General features: G+C 40.6%; 1 protein-coding gene across 1 annotated transcript in view; it reads left to right on the forward strand.

The window, feature by feature from the left end:
• Positions 1-3,331: 3,331 nt before the first annotated feature.
• Positions 3,332-19,481, forward strand: part of lars2 (leucyl-tRNA synthetase 2, mitochondrial) — a 38,033-nt gene continuing 21,883 nt past the window's right edge. Inside the window, exons 1-6 of the mRNA XM_084943336.1 lie at positions 3,332-3,509; positions 6,987-7,219; positions 9,684-9,815; positions 17,512-17,603; positions 19,051-19,111; positions 19,212-19,301. Of these exons, the coding sequence (XP_084799462.1) occupies positions 6,995-7,219; positions 9,684-9,815; positions 17,512-17,603; positions 19,051-19,111; positions 19,212-19,301 (600 nt within the window). The 5' untranslated portion in view covers positions 3,332-3,509; positions 6,987-6,994. The remainder of the gene's footprint in view (positions 3,510-6,986; positions 7,220-9,683; positions 9,816-17,511; positions 17,604-19,050; positions 19,112-19,211; positions 19,302-19,481) is intronic.

The following is a 19,481-nucleotide window of genomic DNA, read 5'->3' on the forward strand; positions in this document are numbered from 1 at the left end:
TTTCACATCACATGATTCTTCAGTGACTTTTTTCTCCAGAATACATCAGGTTTGTTTGGCTGTTCATTTCTGAACTTCTGATGCTGAACTTCAGATCGTCACCACTCATCTGCAAAGTTTGAACAGGAAGTGAGTGGGGTTGGTGTTGTCACAGCTGTGTCACTGAGATGACCACGTTAACCTCGTAACATCGAGCACATCACTGCTAGCATGTAACCGGGTTAGAGTTGGGTCATGTTAAATATATAATAACACTTCACTCACACAAAAATACACATGGTACTGAAATATGTTTTAACAGCTCAACAACAAACATTAAAATTAAAGTGTTAACCTATGGGCATTCCTCAGGTCCAGCATGATTATTTTGAACACAAGGCTCACTGTATTTATCAAACCTAAGTCAAATAAATAAGAAAGAGTGGAATAAACCACAGACAGTAGTGAATGCATCTTTAATAACAAATAGGGTTCATGAAAAACAGGGACAATCTAAGTCCTCTGGGGTAATTGGCGGCCTGCAATTTGTAAATCCAAAAAGTTCCCTTTGGTTACGACTCCTTTGTCTGCCATGTGTTTGTATGGAAAGAGGAAGGTGGTCAAATACTAAAAACCTGGGTTACTATTATGGAAGCCAAGGTAGTGTGTCCATTGAGGTCCACAAACACAGTTGCACTTTTGCATGCGTCATGGGCATCTCTTCATCTTTGCTGCTTGCATCTGCGTGCATCTGAGTAAACAAGTTCAAAACTGACCGTTGTGTGTGTCTAAGTCTATGTCTCAAACAGAAACACTGAATGGGAGGCAAATTTTGGTCAGATTACACACACCAAAGTGTGGGAGACCTCTGACTGATGATGTATGTTGTACTCAGAATTCATGAGACATGTTGACATAATACATTTTATATCTGTGGTATCTGACCTTCATATTCACTTCCCACTTTGATCTGGTGCAGGTGAAAAATTTGGACTGATTTTATAGACAGTGAAGCTCTTACTTACTTGAAGGGTGATCATCTTGCGGTTATGCTGTAAATACTTTGATCATTTTTGCCATGTAGGACAGTGTAGTGATGAATATTATTAAGAATGGAGCATTCGGATTTGAAGGATTTGATTCCAGGATCTCTCCAGAAACTTTGAGCTGGTCACAAAGCGTCATTCACCAGCACCTGCTGTCCTCTACTGTAGTAGAGGAAGTGAGATTCATTCATTCATCAGTGACGTTTCGTCTGTATCTGCACACTGATCTTTGAATGTATGAGGAGAGTTAGCATCTTTACTCTGTCAGAAACCCATTTCCCTCTCATTCATCCACTGCAGCCACATCCTGGGCGGAGGCACCCATTTAACTTTGATATATGATGGCAAGCCAGAGCAAAGCCCCAGGTTTAGCTCGCTGACGTCAGATAAAGTACCTTTCTTTAGCTCTTACTAATGATGTCCTCCCTCCTTCTTTCTTTCTTCCCCCAATGGCTCTGACTTGTTCCCCCCTGCACTGCTTCTGTCTGCACGTCAGATCAAAGGTGAGAGCCACAGGGAGGGCTCATAGGGAAAAAAAAGACTGATAAGACACTGCCTTCTCCTCAGCCTTCTCCACTTTGCCTGCCTTGCTCCATGATGAAGATGAGAGTGAGTAGAGGTGCACTCTCAGTCAGCAATCACTTCAAGATGGAAATTGGCATCAAAGAAAGTATACTTCCCTCAGAAGCCGCATATAATGATGGTCCCTCCTGAGCACACTGTAGTTGTAAAGCTGATCACGGCAAATCGTGGAATAATTTCAGTCAGCTTTTATGCAAACTCTTATCACTGAAGATCAGTTATTAAAATACTTATGAAAACATTGGAAATCTCAGAGAATAACGAGCATAGCGTATAAAGAGAACACTCATGTCAGTTCAGCGTCAGTATGTTAAGTTGGGAAGAATAAACCTTTGTGGATCCATTTCACCTGGTTTGGTGCAAAAGTGGCAACAGGTGCACTAGAAAGGCAACAAGAAGGCAATGGCTGTTCACAGACCATCTCTGACTGACTTTTCTCTTATTTTGTTTTAGCCTGAGATGATACCTGCATCTCATTCAGGTTGCACAGGTATTCTAGCACCTCCAGGATGCCGCATCCATATGTGACACTGCAAGAAGGTTTGCTGTGCCTCCTAATGTGGTCTCAAGAGTATAGCTGAGATGCCAGAAGACACCTGGACCTGGCTGTAGAGAGGCATCAATCCATCTTTTGCCGTGTAAAGACCTATCTCCTGGTATCATCTCTGAACTCTTGAGATTGTGCTGGGAGACACAGCAAACCTTTATATGGAGGTTCACATGCTGGCTATTTGTCTTGTTGTGGCCTCTCCAATGCGGCTGTTGTCATGTTAATTTGGAATCACAATGGTTTATTCTTCCTAAACAGACACCCTGATATCAATGAAGTTTTGAATGACTTTGTGTGAAGATTTAGTACTCCCTTGAATTATGTTCAGTGATGTAGGTACAAACAAATGCTCAATAAAAATCAGGATACCTAGGGTGGACAAATATATGTATAATCTGTAGTCTGCTTCATTAGTAAGCAATCTACTGTATTTACCATTAAATCCAAGGTTTTGTTTTATCTGATTCATTCATGCCAGTTGCTGAATACAAGTTTATCTGTCTAGAGGCTACAGTGCAATACAAAAACTGATTGGATTATGACAACTACATCCTTTTATTTATTTATTACATATTTTGTTCCTATAAACATAGTAACCTTTTTTTAAACATCCATTGACAGTATGTTCTAGTGTTAAAGTGAGATTTTCAAAAACCCCCTCTCTAAAAAGAACATTTTTAAAAATGTGTCACAAAACAGGAATTGTCAACCTTTGTTTACTCAAGTTTCATTTTATCCTCTGGGAAATAGCGACTGTTAGTACTAGTACTACTACTAGCAGTACTAGAAATAGTTATTCTAGGACAGCGGTCCCCAACCCCAGGGCCTCGGACCGGTACCGGTCCGTGAGTCGTTTGGTACCGGGCTGCGAGAGTTGAGGCTCAGGTGTGAAATGTATAGTTTTCAGGGTTTTTATCGGTTTTCAGCGTTATTTTGTTATCGTTTTTATCGTTAACTCGGTTTACCTGGGTCTTTTCACGTGTGTTATGAATAAATCTTCTTTTTTTCGGTACTGGTACTAGTTTTATTTTGTTGTATTTATCCGCGACCGTGAAAATAATGTCGGGCATAAACCGGTCCGTGGCGCAAAAAAGGTTGGGGACCGCTGTTCTAGGGCGTTAATCGCAATATCCCGTCAGGAATGTAGCTAAAGGCTGTCTTTGTCGATGTGCACTGTGTTAATAAAGGTTATTTAAATCCAATATGGCGGCGCCTACAGTGCAATCGTGAGCCAGGAAAACAGGTCGTTTACAACGGTTTTTAAGGCTGGTTGGGATGTTTTCTTTAACACGGACTGGTGTATTCTGTTATTGCGAGCACAGCGCGGAAATAAAGAAGTAGGAAATAAAACGGTGAGTAGCTTCACAGAAGACATTTTCCCTCCTTTCCTTCATCCTTCAGCGTGTGTGCAGCTGACAGAGTCCACGAACATGCACACAGCAGGTGTTTCCATTGTGTTTAATTCGCATTAAAGAGAGGAGTATTCGCTTATCTATGCGGATAAAGCAGCAGGTCAGGTTTATCACGAGAAATAACAACAAGCAATACCGCTGTAGCATAAAGACGGAAAAGAAACCATGTCTAAACCCCTATAACGTGTATGTAACAAAGTCACGCGATAATTGGCGTGACGCATGCTGTATCAATGTAACAGGATGTGGACTATTTGTGGGTTTAGAATCCAAAATGTTTTTGCTCATCCTTGATTTGCTTGCTTGGTGCTTCTTACAAATATGCAGGCAAATCGTGTATAACTCTCATGTCAGAAGCCATATAGCTTATTACACCTCATTGTTAACAGTGTAAGACAAGCTGAACTGAATTTAACGTCTGCATTTATATGATCGTTTTATCCACTGAGGCCAAAAGTTGTTAGGAGTTGTAAATTTGGGAGCATGTGGTCAGAAAGACAAGCTGTGGTAACACAGTTTTGATGGTGTTTTGAGAATATTCTTATAAATGTATCCAATACATTTGATTACTGGCAACATTATCGTTTCTTGAGCAAATGTAAGTAAGTGCACCTTTACTCATTGTCTTAATATATGTGAGCTCTGGCACCAGAAACAGATGCATTTGACTTCTGACATATTGAAACACCTGTCCTATCTGAGCATTTATAAAAGATTCTCATAATGACTGACTGCACAGCTCTCCCCCAGATCCTAGTTTTCTGCTTTAAAAATATATTTTTAAATTGTCACAGTTACTATTCATTTGAAGAATTAATCAGCCACCCCCACCCCACCCCTTGCTGAGTACTGGAGTCCAGCACACAGACTTGGACATCAGCTTGAGATGAAGCAGTGTTTTACTCTTTGTAGGAGACACCCGAATGGATGAGGCCAGTCACCATAGAAACATTATCTCAGTCTTTCGCCTCAGCCCACTCACTCACACCGTCAGAGACGCGCACGGCGTTGAGTGCTCGTCTCTCCCAGCTTCAGCCTGAGGGGAGGAGTGTTGGCTGCTGTGATGCTTAGCTTATACTTGAGAGAATGTATTGAAGACAAAAAAGTCCCACAAACAGGTGGGTGGAGGAGAACCAGTGACAGCTGACAAAGCTCAGCTTTCTCCAAGTGATTTGTCCATCCTGGTCAGTTGTCTCCTTAAAATCTGGGATGTAATTTTTTTTTAAAAAAAGCAGTGGTTTTTATTGCTAAAATCAGGTCATCTGAAACTTTCTCTCTCATGCTGATTTGTTTAACTGTCAAGTTTTCATAACATCAGCAATCCTACAATACAGAGTAACCTTTTCCTCTGAGCCCTCCTCAGCTTTAGTCATAATTTATATTTTCCCGACTGACTTGATGTCAGTCTGATGTCGGGGCGTGCTGATCATCTCAGCCTCCGCTTTGATGCTTTAAAGGTCTCTCCTTCTGAGATCCAGATGCGTCACTGCTGTGAAAATATTCTCCTTACAGGTCAGGTTAGCAGCAGTAGTCCTCCGCAGCCAAGACTGTGCTGACTGTACGAGCCTCTCAGGTTACCTTGGAAACTGTCTGTATATACACGTCTGTGTCTGGGTGAAATCAAATCAAGGTTAAATGGGTTTTCGTACATACTGCTGACTGTCTGACCGACATTAAGCCAGCAGAAAGTTTAGCCTAACTGCTCTCTGATCATTAAGGAGGAAGGGAAACCTTTCTGAAACAGCCTGCAATCAATCTGTTTTTCTTCTTTCAAGTTGTTAGCAGTGGGAGTGGTAAACTTTTTAAATTTATTTTTTAGAGTAATCCTGTTCTGGACATTTTCTTTAATGTAGTATTTTGTCCTTTTGACCTACCAGTAATTACACAAATTGAGTGAAGCTGCCACTTCCATACAGGTGATGTCCAGAGGCAGCTGGGTGCACTTAACCTGGAAATAATCTAAAAGTACAGGGCCGATTTAAAGCCGAGAAATCGGTGTGTCATTTCATGTCATCTGACTGCAAATGACATTCTTTCATCCAAGCAGGCAGGTGGTTTGATACCTTAGATTCAGAGAGAGGCAGAGCTGTAATCACATCGCGCTGAATAAACCAGTCGTGCTGTTGTGTGAGTGACGTTGAGCGATGGACACAGGCTGTGAAGCAGCAGTGGTAAAAAGAAATTTAAGAAAAATCAGAGCTGCCATAAATTAATCGCAGTGGATGAAACTGTCACTCAGTCTGTTCGCAACAAGTGGACTTTAATGTAATGTTGCTCATTCCTGTAGATTCAAGTCATCTGAAGTCATATGCACTGATGTGGGAAACCCTTTTCATACCTACTGCAGAACTATCAGAACAATCTCCAGACTGAAAACCTTTTTTTTTTTAAACCCCTCAGCCATAAAAGGCTGATGGGGTATTGTTGTCACCCTGCGGGCGACATGGACACCCACGTTTGTGAATAAGATAACTCGAGAACGAAGCAATACAGGCACTTCAAATTAGTAACATAGTTGTATCTAAATGCTAAAAGGTCAAGTTAAAGTTTTTTAAAAAATACTACGAATGCGATAACAGGAGAACAAGGCAAAGTCGGATTTTGATATTCATACCGTAGATGTGTCTACTAAAAGGCTGAGGGTACCACCGGCTGCCGTCAGTATTTTTAAATCCTTCTAATCTGGAAGGGTTACGCATGCATTTGTTACATCTAAACTGGGCTATTCTAATGCACTTACAGTCCCTCTGGGAAATATTCACAGCGCTTCACTTGCTTCATATTTTTTCAGTCATTTTACAGTCGTAAATTCTTTTTTTACCTCAAATTCTTGAGGTAAAAGTGTTCTAGGGTATCAATGCGTGTGCTACTGAGCGCGTGCTCACAGTGCAGGGATAATATTTTTATTTTTGACACACCAATGCAGTCATCACTCAGTACTGGCCCTGCTTCCTGTGTTCCTGTCTTCTTCGTCAACATAAAATCCAAGTTGAAAACTCACCATTTGGTCACATCGATGGAGATCCAGCACACACTGCAGTTGCATAAGTTTGGCCGGTCAGAGTGAAACTTCCGGGAAGCGATCCAAACGTGGGAAAGGGCCGAAGGGGCACGAAGAGGCAGCTTTGAGGCAGCAAAATCTATATCAGATAAAGTATTTGATTCATGTGGGTGGAGTCACGAGCCTTTTATTGTCATTTCTATGTAAAGATGGAAACTGCTGTTTCCATTTTCTGTCAGTTAGATATTTTAATGTGTGTGCATTCATGTTGTGTGTTTTATAAGCTATTTAATATATTGACCAAAGGTTAGGGGAAAGCTCGGTTAAAGCTGACCTCCTCTACTGAAAAATAGAAACTTTAGTATTTCACTAGCATGTCAACATTTCCACCACTGGCTGTTTTCCTGTTTTATCAGACGCAATCATGCGGGTGTCCGTGAGAAGGCTGGCGCTGTATCCCCTGTTTGCAGCCCAAAGGAGCGGAGCCCTCCAGAGTCCATTTCTGCACCAAATTTCACCCAGGAGTCGCACCCTGTTCAGTGAGACGGGCGTGTGGGAGAAGGACTATCGAACAGAAACCAGACGCAAAGTGGAAGGATGGTGGCACCCGCGAATTATGGCGCAGTGGCAGAAGAATGCAGTGGAGGAGGTAAGAGGGTCTTTCAAAGTATCAAATAATAAGCTCAAGATTAAATGAATGATTGTTTTTCTTTTGGTAACCAGCAGTTACAAAACCCCCCAAAATTCAGTTTATATATGACACAGCAAGTGCTCCAGCTTCCTCTCACAGTTCAGAGGTATGTATGTTGATCTAATTGGTGATTTTTAAATTGGCCCTGAGATAGACTGGCAGTCTGTCTCTTGCTCAGTGTCAACTGGGATAGACTCCTGCCCCACCACAATCCTGGTTAGGCAGTCTGGAACATGCATGGATGGAAATGCACTAAATCCTATAATAATCCTAATTATTATATAATCCTAATATAATAATCCAATAAATCCTTATTTAGATGAGAAGCTGGAACAAGCAGATGGTTGGCATTTCATTTGCCCCACATGCTGCTGCTGTAAATGAATGTCTGATATGTCGAGTGAGAAACATACCTGTGAATACATGATTGTATATTCAAGGATAAACATAACCAGGTTTCTAATGTTCCTTCTAAAACATGAGTCATCCTCAGTAAATACTTGACATAACAAAAATACTTCTTTCAGATGTTCTATGGCCTAAATAGAGGTCATTACTGTTGAATGAGTTGGAAATCATAATTGTACTCCACAAATCAAGGTTGCACCAACCAGTAAGCGTCTTTTGTAGAATCTAAAGCACAAACAAGTGTTTTGTTTGTCCTTGCAAGAAAAACACAGATGTGTGTATTTAAAAAAACTGCTGATTTTATGAGTTTCACAAAACCTCTGCTGTGTCTACCTTGGGCCAAGTGTGTACTATAAATGAGGACAGTGGTAATTAGCTCACCTCTTTAACCGAGCAAAACATTTTTAACCCACGAGTGAGTTCAAGAAATTCAAATAGATCCACACAATACAGAACAAGCCTGGTAGAGGTAGGAGCTGAAAGATTTCAAAGACTCTGGAAAGGAAACCAGTGAGAGATGTGTCTGAAGACCCCAGAACGACTGCAGAGACACAAGTGGATGACTTAGCCAAGGCAGGAGTGATATTCTCAAAGAAGAAAATCATCAAAAACCTGCACAGGAATGGATTGTGAGGTTGCAGACCACAAAAACCTCCACTTCTGCAGAGGAGACACCTTCAGTCCAGACTAAAGTATGCTAAAGAAAACCTGAGGAAAGATTATAAATATTGCAAGTGTGTCCTTTGGCCATATGAGACAAAACTAGAGCTCTGTATCAGAGATACCGCTCATGTTTGGAGAAAGAAGAGGGAGGTAAACAACTAAAGAACTCCCCAGTGAAAAGTGGTGGTGGGAGTATTGTTTTGTGGGAATGCTCCAGTGTGTCTGGGAGTTTGAATCTCACCAAGGTGAAAGAATCATGAAGAATTTAAAATAAAACCTCAAGCAGTCAGCGCAAAACTGGGTCTGCGTCATCGCTGTGTTCCAGTATGACAGCAACCCAAACATACATCGCTCCTGGAAGAACAGCCTTCAGAATGCCAAAGTGAGCATTACTGACTGGCATGGACAAATCCTGAAAAACTGAAACTCTGTGGGGTGAACTGAAGACCAGGGTCCCTGCCAGAAGACCGTTAGATCTGGAGAAAAATGGGCTGCGATTGGAAAACGAGTGTGAGAAACAAACAACTGCAGGCTGTTATCCAGCTAAAACTGACTCCAGTGTCTGATTATTAGCATCAGTGGGCCTAATAATTTTGACCCTGGTAGTATTAGCTTTTGTGACATAATTTTATTTTCTGTGTGCAAAGTAAAATATGCAAAGTAAAACTCGGACGTTTGGAAAAGCTCTGTTAAAAAAAATCCTTGTTTTGTTTTCTGTCCTCTGATCCTGTATTGAAACAGATCCATATGTATACATTTGAGGCACAGTTTGACGAATAGGTGCATGCTTCTAAATTATGCCCTCATCTATTATTGCCACTGACCCTCGCAGCTCATCTCAGACTCGGAGCTCTGGATGATTATATATCCTAATGGCCTGACAGTGTGGCAGTCTGGGACTGGCTCACAGTGATTAAGTGCATTTACCACAGAACTCTGGACCTAATTAATTTACTGAAAAATTCATGACTCACGTTTCCTGTAATCACGTCTTTCTGGGTGTAACTGGTACTTACTGCGTTGCTGTGGCAACAGCATCGAGACTGTAAATCACCAGCAGTCTGCACTGACACCATTTAAATTCGGACACTATAATCAGCCTCTGTTAGAGTCTTATACAGTAATATACCCCGAGTCAGTCGGCGCTCACGATTGCTATGTGATGAGCAGCTATTCCTGTTCTCATCAGTTTAATGGAGTCTCTGTTGTATGGGATTCATTCAGAGGCCAGACTGATAATGGAGAGGCTCTTCTGCTGTGTGCTTTCAGGATTAAAAGTCAGTTTTATGGTCATTTGTCTCATATCTCATGATTCTATAATGGCCTCTTCTTCTTCTTTTTTTTCCTCCAGAGTCCCCACAAGAAGAAGTTTTATGTCCTCTCTATGTTTCCTTACCCATCAGGGCGACTGCATATGGGCCATGTGCGAGTGTATACCATCAGTGACACCACTGGTCATTTCCAAAAAATGAGAGGGCATCAGGTATGTCAGCTTTTATTTTATTCTTTTATTTTGTTTTGTTTCTCCCTTCTACCATCCCTATTGAAGCCGAATATGCTCTGCTCTCACAGCAGCAGTTGTTTAGCGGTGCCATATTTCAGAGTCCCAAAAGCTGTTTAGCTTTAAGTTTGCTGACTCTGTAAGTAAATTACAGGGTTTTATGGCCAACACAGAAATTCCATAAGTGATATTACAGGACACACTGCTGTTTGATGTAAATGGACTGGTACTTATAAAGTGCTTTTCTGCTCAGTTTAAACTCTCCAACTGCTTTCTTACAAAACTCTATTATTTCTTTGTTGTTTCAATGCCTCTTTGCAATAAATCTAAAGGCTGTTTATTTCTAATTCATGCATTTGTGTGTTGTGCTCATGAAAAACCTTCCAGATCTTCTCTGCCAATGACAAACAGCTTATTCTGCTATTGACTGTTGATTGATGGTGTTTATTGGATTGGATAATGATGTGGAGGAACGTTATCTTTGGTGAAAAGCGCTATTTCTGTGAGGTCTGTCTAACATTCACACACATTCACACTCCAGTGGATGCATCTGAGAGCGGTTTGGTTAGTATCTTGCTCAAGGATATAACCACCAACCTACTTCCTGTGCTACAGCCAGTCCTGACTTCAATCCCACCGAACGCTTGTGGGATCAGCTTGGGCGTGCCGTTCGTGCCAGAGTGACCAACACAACTGGCCGACTTGTGACAAATGTTAGTTGAAGAATGAGACGCCATCCTACCCCAGTGTGTGACCAAGCTGGTGACCACCATGAGGAGGAGGAGGTGCCAGGGTGCTGTGCCTTTGTATATGTTCTTCCACATGCTGCTGAGGCGTCAGTTTGTTAAAAGGATAAACTGTTAAATTGCTTCGTTTCTTAAGACGTCAATCATCCTCAGTGTTGGGAAGGTTACTTTTAAAATGTATTCCACTACAGATTACAGAATACATGCCCCAAAATGTAATTTGTAATGTATTCCGTTACGTTACTCAAGGCTGCACTTTTTGCAGCGATCTCCTATAGAAAACTATTCCTCACCTGTAAAACAGGTTCGCAGCTCCGAACCGTAAAGGCGTAAAACCGTAAAGGGACCTCTGGCTAATACTTCGGGGTTCGTGTCGGGCTCGTAGCTGAAAACTAGCTTTACTTTGTTGTCTGAGTCAACTTTGCTAGCGAGAGACAGAGAGAGGCGTTGAAAGGCTGCTCCAACAACTGTTTCGGAGGAAAACACGAACACAGTGTACAGTCGAGTCTTAATAGCTTACTTACAGCTGGGCTCTTTTTGGCTGCAGTGGTAATTATTATATTTACATGCTTCCATCTCCCATTTTTGCTCGGTGACAGCTCGTACTTTTCCACTCTCCTTTTTCTCCCTCCCTCACTCACAGACACATAACGGGTATGGCAGTGAATTCAACCTGCAGCACGGACTACACTGCCCATGAGGCTACATTGTTTACAGTTATGCCTGTAACACTTCTCCTATTGCCTTCATATTAAATAATTTCTGTGAATAATTTTTTAAAATATTTCTTCACGTCATTATGCGGGCCGCAAGTAGAGGTGACATGGACCACGAGATTGAGACACAGACATTAGAGCCTCTTAATGCGTGTTTTGTTTGGGTTTCCACCGGCATGGAAACTAAAATTAGAGAGGGCATAGCCTAACATATGAAACGGGAAAATACTGCCGTGTAATCCATTTATTTCAACAAAGTAACTGTATTCTGAATACCACCTTTTTAAACGGTAACTGTAACGGAATACAGTTACTCATATTTTGTATTTTAAATACGTAACGGCGGTGCATGTACTCCGTTACTCCCCAACACTGATCATCCAATATCCAATAAGTGACACCAAACAAGAGTCAATAACAGAATAAGCTGTTTGGCACTGGCAGAGAAGATCTTGCAAGTTTTTCATGGATGCAACTCACAAATGCATTATGCTTACGAATGTGGCAACATTAAAGGAGAAATACACAAGCTTTGTAGTGGTGTGAGATTTAGTGCCTAGAAGCATTGTTACAACAAAGGAATAATCAACCAAAACACTACAAGTTTCAAAGCCTCTTTCACCCATTCACACACAAATATACATACAGAAGGAGAAGCAGGTAACAGGTAAACACTGAGAATACCCCGTGACAATAGCACATTCAGGTGTCCATCCCTGTAGGAATGAGCCTTTTAACTTTTAATGCGCGCCTCAGTTCGGCTTATTGTGCGCTATCTTCCCCTCACCGCACGTCTCTCCCTGTGACAAACAAAAACTTACAAAGGACGTGATGCCCTCAAATGTGCTTTTTGAGACACACACTTGCTGTTATTGTGAGGAGTTAAATGTAATGGATGTGATTTGGCTGTTGTTTAGTAATATTGGGGAAAATGGTGAGTCAGTCCTTCATTGAACTCGTCTTTGATACAAAACATGACGCTGCATTGACAGTATGATTGCTGCTTTCTCACTGGAGCCACTTCAAAAGGCTCCCCTCACCAATCCGTAACCCACTTTTTTTCTGTTTATTTCTGCTCAACAGTTCTTTAATATCAGCTGTGTTTACACTGCTGGACTCACTGTTTACTCTTCCTCCGAACTGTGAAGCTTCCCATCTATATACACGTGTAATGCTTATGCAGTAGTTTGACTTGAGCATTAATATGAGTGTGATTAGAAGCTTAAGTCTACCTCAGGGAGCCGGTTTCTTTCAATTAGATGGCCGACGTTTACACCGCCGTGAGAGCGTGTAATTAAATTGTTCTTTGTTGTACTTTGATTTCTATTGTACATCCCTTTGCTTTTTAAATGCTCATTTCAACGCCACACCCAGGTGCCAGTTTATTACTCTAAATGAGAGTAATGAATCCTACCTTCTCACAGGTGTTGATTCAGCTGTAATGTCAGCCTGTATCAGTGTCTCGTGAACTGTTTTGGGGGCATTTACCATGACAGAAATTAGAAAACATTTTACATTTAACCCCATCAAGGAGGAGGTAATGTTTTTTGTAATGTTTGTGTGTGTGTGCGTGTGCGTGTGTTACTCTTACTGCCTCAAAAAGTTTTGAATTGATTCTGATAAAAAAAAAAAAAACGTGTAGAGTGGGCTTTTGGTTACAAGCCATTAACATTTGGATTAGATGCACCAAGGTCTTTAAGGCCAACTTAATGCTTTATTGGTCAAAAATTGACAAAAACTTTCAATAAAATTAGAAATAAATTAGAGGCTATGATTCTTACAAATATAAAGATTTAAAATATTGTCTCATGTTTGACCTCTGACCTCTACTTCAAGGTCAATAGATTATGCTGAAGGTCATAGTGATAATAATCCGATATAGGGCTGTTTAAAACGGTCTTTCTTACTGCCGTTGTGTGTAAAGACAGTATATGGTGAATGATATATAGGCATTATAAATATCACTGTACTTTAAACCTCTGACGTCTTCTTCGAGGTCAAATAAGGTCAAACTTTCGTAAAATGACTCATCTTTAAGGCTAATATTGAAATTTACTGCCTGCTGGGATTCTGAATATCACATTATAGTTTGCATTCAACTATCATGTCACATTTGACGTCTGCCTTTCTTTCAAGTTTCTTTCAATCCTAAGTTTGAAGAGTTTAATTTCAGTTTAGTTTTTTTTTCAGTATTGCTGTATTTGTGGCAAATGCCAGAGGCAAGATTTAGGAAAATCAGTACACAGCAGGACATTTTGAAAGTCTTGTAGACATCCGAAGCCTCAATAAACACGTCCACAAAAGTCTCTTCGGATAGTTTGTGATAACAGATTTGACCAAATGAACACATAACAAAACTAAGTTTATTTCTGCTGCACAAAATTATTTCAGAGATCTGGTTTTTATTATAGTAGTTAACTTTCATGACTAGTTTTAGTTTTTAGTTTACTTTTAGTTAACTTTAATAACCTTGGCTGACACTGAATCCTTTTTACAATGAAGTGAGGAATGAGGTCGGCCCATAAGCAGCTGTTTTCCTTTTCCTATAAGGTGTTTCTATGGTTTTTAATACCTACTGTGGTAATTTGGATCCTCGCTATGAGGTCTCCTTGTAAGGTTAAAATTAGGTGTAAATAGAGTAAAATCCATACTCTCGATTACCAGCGCTCTAGTCTGTTATTGACTCCACTCTGTTTCAGCTCCTAGTGCTGCAATCGATATTCAGCACTCTGTTTGATTCCACTAAACGGCGGCCGCTGATGAAGCCGCGAGCAGTGTCTGTCACATGGACCGTGCTCCTGCGGTGACACAAACACCTCCTGCTCAGTTCTTTGGTTAGACTTTGTCTGTACATGATCTATCCACCCAAGAAGAAAGGTGGGTGTGTGACAAGTTTCTCTCTTCCTCCGTGTTTTCTGGTCCAGGTGCCATCTTTACACGAGATGCAGTGTTATTTTTGTTTCACCTGCCCGTCTTCCTCTGGCTGGTTTCTCTCTGAACAGAAACCTGGTGTCACATCACTGATAACTACTTTGTTTCTCTCAGCATCGGTCAGAAAGTTGAGCTTGTTCTGCTGTATGCACTCAGTCTACCCTATTCACTAGTTAACTGAGAAAGGTACTCACTCTCCTTTAAACGGTTATGTGTAATGGGAGTTCTTTCATGTGTCACATACTAAATTAGAGAAAGTTTTAACCTAGACCTAACCTGGGTCTTTATAAATATCAAAATATGAGGTAATCAAAACAAAAAAAGATGTTAACTTTTAACCTTTATTGTAAGTACAAAGCTCGTGCTAATAATCACAGTAAACAGTAAAAATTAAAGTCTTTCCTGAAACTTCAAGTGTGTTTTTTTTACACTTATTTTTTCTCAGAATTCTGAGAAAAAGTCGGAGATTCTGAGATTAAAATCAGAATTCTAACTTTAATCTCAAAATTCTGACTTTTTTCTCAGAATTCTGACTTTAATCTTAGAATTCTCAGATTATAGTCAGAATTCTGAGTAAAAAAAATTTCTCAGAATTCTGAATATAATCTGAGAATTCTAGGAAAAAAAGTCAGAATTCTCAGATTAAAGTCAGAATTAAAATCTCAGATTTCTAAGTAAAAAATTTAGAATTTTGAGACTAAAGTCAGAATTCTGAGGAAAAAAGTCAGAATTCTGGAAAAGGAAAAAAAAGATGTGCCCACCTTTTTTTTTCTTTTTTCTTTTTTTTTCTTTCGGTGACCCTAATCCTCTTCCGTAGATATTAAAATGAGTTTGATGCAAAACATATAAGCGTGACAAATGTGAAAAAAAGACTTCTTCACATCTCTATTTGTTTGCAGAATTTCTGGTCCTAATTATTCAAACCCTGACTGAGTACTGTTTTCAGTTTAGATAGATATCATGGGCACTGCTGCTGGGTGTAACCATATATGTGAAAACAACAATGCTTGTTTCTTGCTTAGGAAAAATAATAATTTTTACAGTCTATACCACATGTGTCAAAATCGCGGCCTGCCGACATTTAAATCCAGCCACACGTCACTCGAGCTTCTTCACACAGCATACACAGAATTCAACAAAAGGAAAGTTGATTTTTCAGAGCAGACAATTTCGGCTGAGACAAGACCCTGAGTCTACGTGATCACCAAGTCTTTTGTTTTTCTTCTCTCTTTTGTTCAAAAAACATTACTTTCTGGTGGGGTTTTTGGTTTACAAAAATTCACTGTTAACTATTACATTTGCACTCAGTAATCTTCATTTTCTATTGGAATATAACCAGAATACGACCGGCTGGCAGCCTGTGGAGTTGAGTCCTGTGGAGTTGTGCTTATTGACAAAGAGACTCATTGAGACTGATGGATATGTATCGACAGTCGGAATGATGACGCTGCTGATTATCACAAATCATTTCCTGACATAAGCTAGAATTAATTTAGTTTCAAGACGGTAACAAAACTATTAGTTTGCTTAAAAGAAGGATTGCTATTAGTTTGACAGAGATGCATCTAATGAGCACTGATGGTACACAGACATCAATATCAGCTTTTTTATTATTCAGCTGTCAGAGCAAATCTTCAGGCTTTTTCGTTTCATGCTTATAAATATTAGCTGGTGGTAGGTTCAAATTTATCAAACACACGTGTGTATTGTTACATTTTCACCACATGTAGAGCATGAAAAGGAATAAAAATGCTAAAGACGGGCGCCAGTATAGCTCACTGTGTTGAGCAGGCGACAGATGTACCAAAAGGTTACTGCAGGAACCCGGGTCATTTCCTGTGTGACGATCCTCCTGCACCACCTTTTCTTTTGCCCTGCTGTCCTGTCCAATATAAAGGCTGAACTACCTTAAAATAAGCTATTTAAAAAGACTAATAGGGCTGGTCCGCCTCTACACATACACTGATGTGTAAGGGTTGGTAAAGGAGTAGTTAACCTTTGAATGGGCTAGTGTAACGAGGAAACGTTTATCAAGTTGTATTTCAAAGTGTCAGATGGAGTGGAGTTTGTCTGGAGCTGTGTGGGTGGACACTTGCATGTAGCATCATATCAACAACATCAGTCTCCCAGCTCTTCTCCTCTGCTTTCATCCCATGGTGCCCTGCCCTGATTGGCTCTGACTTTGCATTACAGTGACTTCAGTGACTCTCTTGTCCATCTACCACAATCTCTTGTCAATGTGCTGATTTCGCAGCCACAGATTCTCAAAAAGTCGGGGTAGCTTCACACTTTTTGTGGTCACAAGGATAAGTGGAGCTATTACCAGTGAAGTATTTACGCTGGATCAAGAGTGTAGTAGCACATCTGTCCTAACATTTTTCCGCTTGCAGTTCACATCGTGGCTGCTTTACTCACAGTGTGGCTGTATTCCTCCTGAGCTCTCTTAGCCTGATACCATCCAGCACTCGGCTTTACAAATGAGGCCCCTGCAGTTACCAAGGATACCAATTCGTCTGAAACATCAGACCAGTTAGGGTCCGTTCAGCGATGCTCTCGAGTCCTCGTCGCTCTGCCTCTCCTCTACTTTACTCACGCCTTCCACTCCTGTGCTCTCATTTCGTCTCGCCCAGTAAGCAGAAAAACACCATCGAGGACCCAAAAAGATGTCGCCTCGAGTGTTTGCCTGGGAGAGCCGTGCGTTCAGAGAAGATGTGTATAGAAAGTGACAGTATATTTACAACAAGTTCAGGGTAATAATGTAAGCATGCTGACCCTTCTTTCTAAGGTTAAACCAGTTCCTTTTACATTTTAGTAAAACATCGGCTCTTAGTCTGTGTGCTTTCATCCCGATGTGTAAGCTCCCAGCAGGGATTTACACATCACCATAAAGTGCAGAGGACCCTCGTTCCCTCCTAGACTGACTTGTTTTTTTGGTTTAATAGTTACTGATTGCATAAATCCTGCTGTAATGTGAACAGCATGCTGATCAGAGGTGCTGTCAGTTAATTATGTGAATGGTGCATGTTGACACCACAGGGCTATTTTCATTTTCCTCCTTTCACCTGGGAAACTTTCTCCTCTTGGTCTAAGTGTGATGTTAAGTCTGAAGCCTTCAGTGACACTTTTGACCAATATTTAAACAGATTTCATATCGTTTCAGAGAAGCCATTTTTTGGTTAATTCAGCTCCTACTCTATAAAAAGTCATGAAAAAGGAATATCGAATGGCTTTCACATTTTTCCAGAAAGCTAATGAAAATAACGAGTTCCCCGACTGTGTCTGCAGGTCTTAAATCCAATGGGCTGGGATGCCTTTGGACTTCCAGCTGAGAATGCAGCCATAGAGAGGGGGCTTGACCCAGGAGACTGGACTAAAAGGTATTTGAACTATTACATCTCAGTGTTTGTTGTTTTTATATACTAGCTGGAATTGGCCCACTTTTTTGGTGCTAGGTTAGACCCTGTCTTGACTTACAAATGTAGACCGTGCCTGCAAACAAATGAATGGCTGTCTAAGGGAATTCAAACAGTTCTTTAAAATGAATACTGGCATTGGCATTTAGTCATCATTTATAGTTGTCAAAAACACAATAAGCCACAAAATGCTCTGAATTACAATTAAATTCTAAAATTGCATGTAAGTAAACAAAATACTAAATGGAAAGTTATACCTTTTAACCGTTTAATTCAAACATATTTTGTATTTTTATATTTCTTATCTTTAATTTAAAATGACTTCTGTTGTTGCTGGATGTCATCACTCAGACATCCCACCGATGCTGGAGAATCTGGATTTTCTTTTCTTTTTTCTGTCATTGCAGTGAGTTTCTCATCTCGAGCTGACAGATTACATGCTCCGGTTTCTTCTTTTTCCTTTAAGTCTTTTTTTCATATCAATTTTTTGTCCAAAAGATATTCAGAACCTCCGTTATTTCAGCCAGAGCATCGCTTTTTATTATTATGTGTTTTTTAAACAGTGCTCACAGAAACACTTTGGAAACGTTTGCCTTTTTCCAGCTTCCTCTTTGAACACAATTGTTTCGGTTTCATCAGTCAGATTTTCGCCTAATTTTTTGCCTTAGTTGTCCAGACGTCTCTTTTGCAACACGTCACCGCTCTCTCTGCTTCACCTGGAGGTAAACCTGTCTCCTTATAGAGAAAATGGAGGCATGGCAGTATGCAGATTATATGCAGTCAGCACAAACCTGTTGGTTCAGAATGATTTAGTAACGTAGGCATATTGGTAAGAACAAAATAGGCTGGTGTGCATGTTTCATAACTCCAAAGGTAATTTTGCTAAATGAGGGCTATTGTCATGTTCAAGAAACCAGTTTGTGGTGATGGAGGTTTTGTGATATGGCCTGATATCCTGCTAGAAGAAGCTATTAGACGATGGGTGCACTGTTGTCATAAATGATGCTCAACTGATATTAAAGGTCCTAAAGTATGCCCAAAGAAAAAACTCTCCCACAGCATTACACCACCAGAAACCTGAAGCTTTGGTGGAAGGCAGAACAGATCCATGCTTTCATGTTGTTTGTACCAAATGCTGACCCTACCATCTAAAGCAGCAGAAATTAAGACTTAACAGACCAGGCAACATTTTTACAATCTTCTGTTGTCCAAATTTGGTGAGCATATGCCATCTGTAACCTCAGTTCCCTGTTCACAGCTGACAGAGTGGCACTGGATGCAGTCCTCTGTTGCTGTTGCTGATCAAATTAGCTGATTAAATATTTGTGTTGAGCTGTTGAAAAGGTGTACCTAACAAAGTGGCCCATGAGTGCAGTATATCCTAACTCTAGTGCCGTTCCTCTCGCTTCAGTAACATACAGTCGATGCGGGAGCAGCTGGACACTCTCGGGCTTTGCTTCAACTGGGACCGGGTAAGCAGCACGTGATGATGAGCTGAGCATCAGACAGAGTTTTGGCAGCTTTCAGGCCCATTTTGCTCCTTTTTGAGTCTGATTCTCACTTTCCTGACAGGAAGTGACCACTTGCCTCCCAGACTACTACAGGTGGACGCAGTATCTATTTATCAAGCTCTTTGAAGCGGGACTGGCATACCAAAAAGAGGTATTAATCGTATTTGCGCTCTGGTTTATCCTGGATTTCTTTTAAATGAATAATATGACTTGCGCAGGTTTCAGATCCCTGACTGGTACAGTAATGATTGAAGCAGCTCAGAGTTTTCTCTTTGACTGGATTAAATGGTAGACAGGCTGGAAAAAACCTTTTTCATTTTGTGTAATAAAA

Source organism: Perissodus microlepis, chromosome 11, assembly GCF_051167445.1.
Source record: "Perissodus microlepis isolate ML-2025 ecotype Zambia chromosome 11, ASM5116744v1, whole genome shotgun sequence".
NCBI lineage: Eukaryota > Metazoa > Chordata > Actinopteri > Cichliformes > Cichlidae > Perissodus > Perissodus microlepis.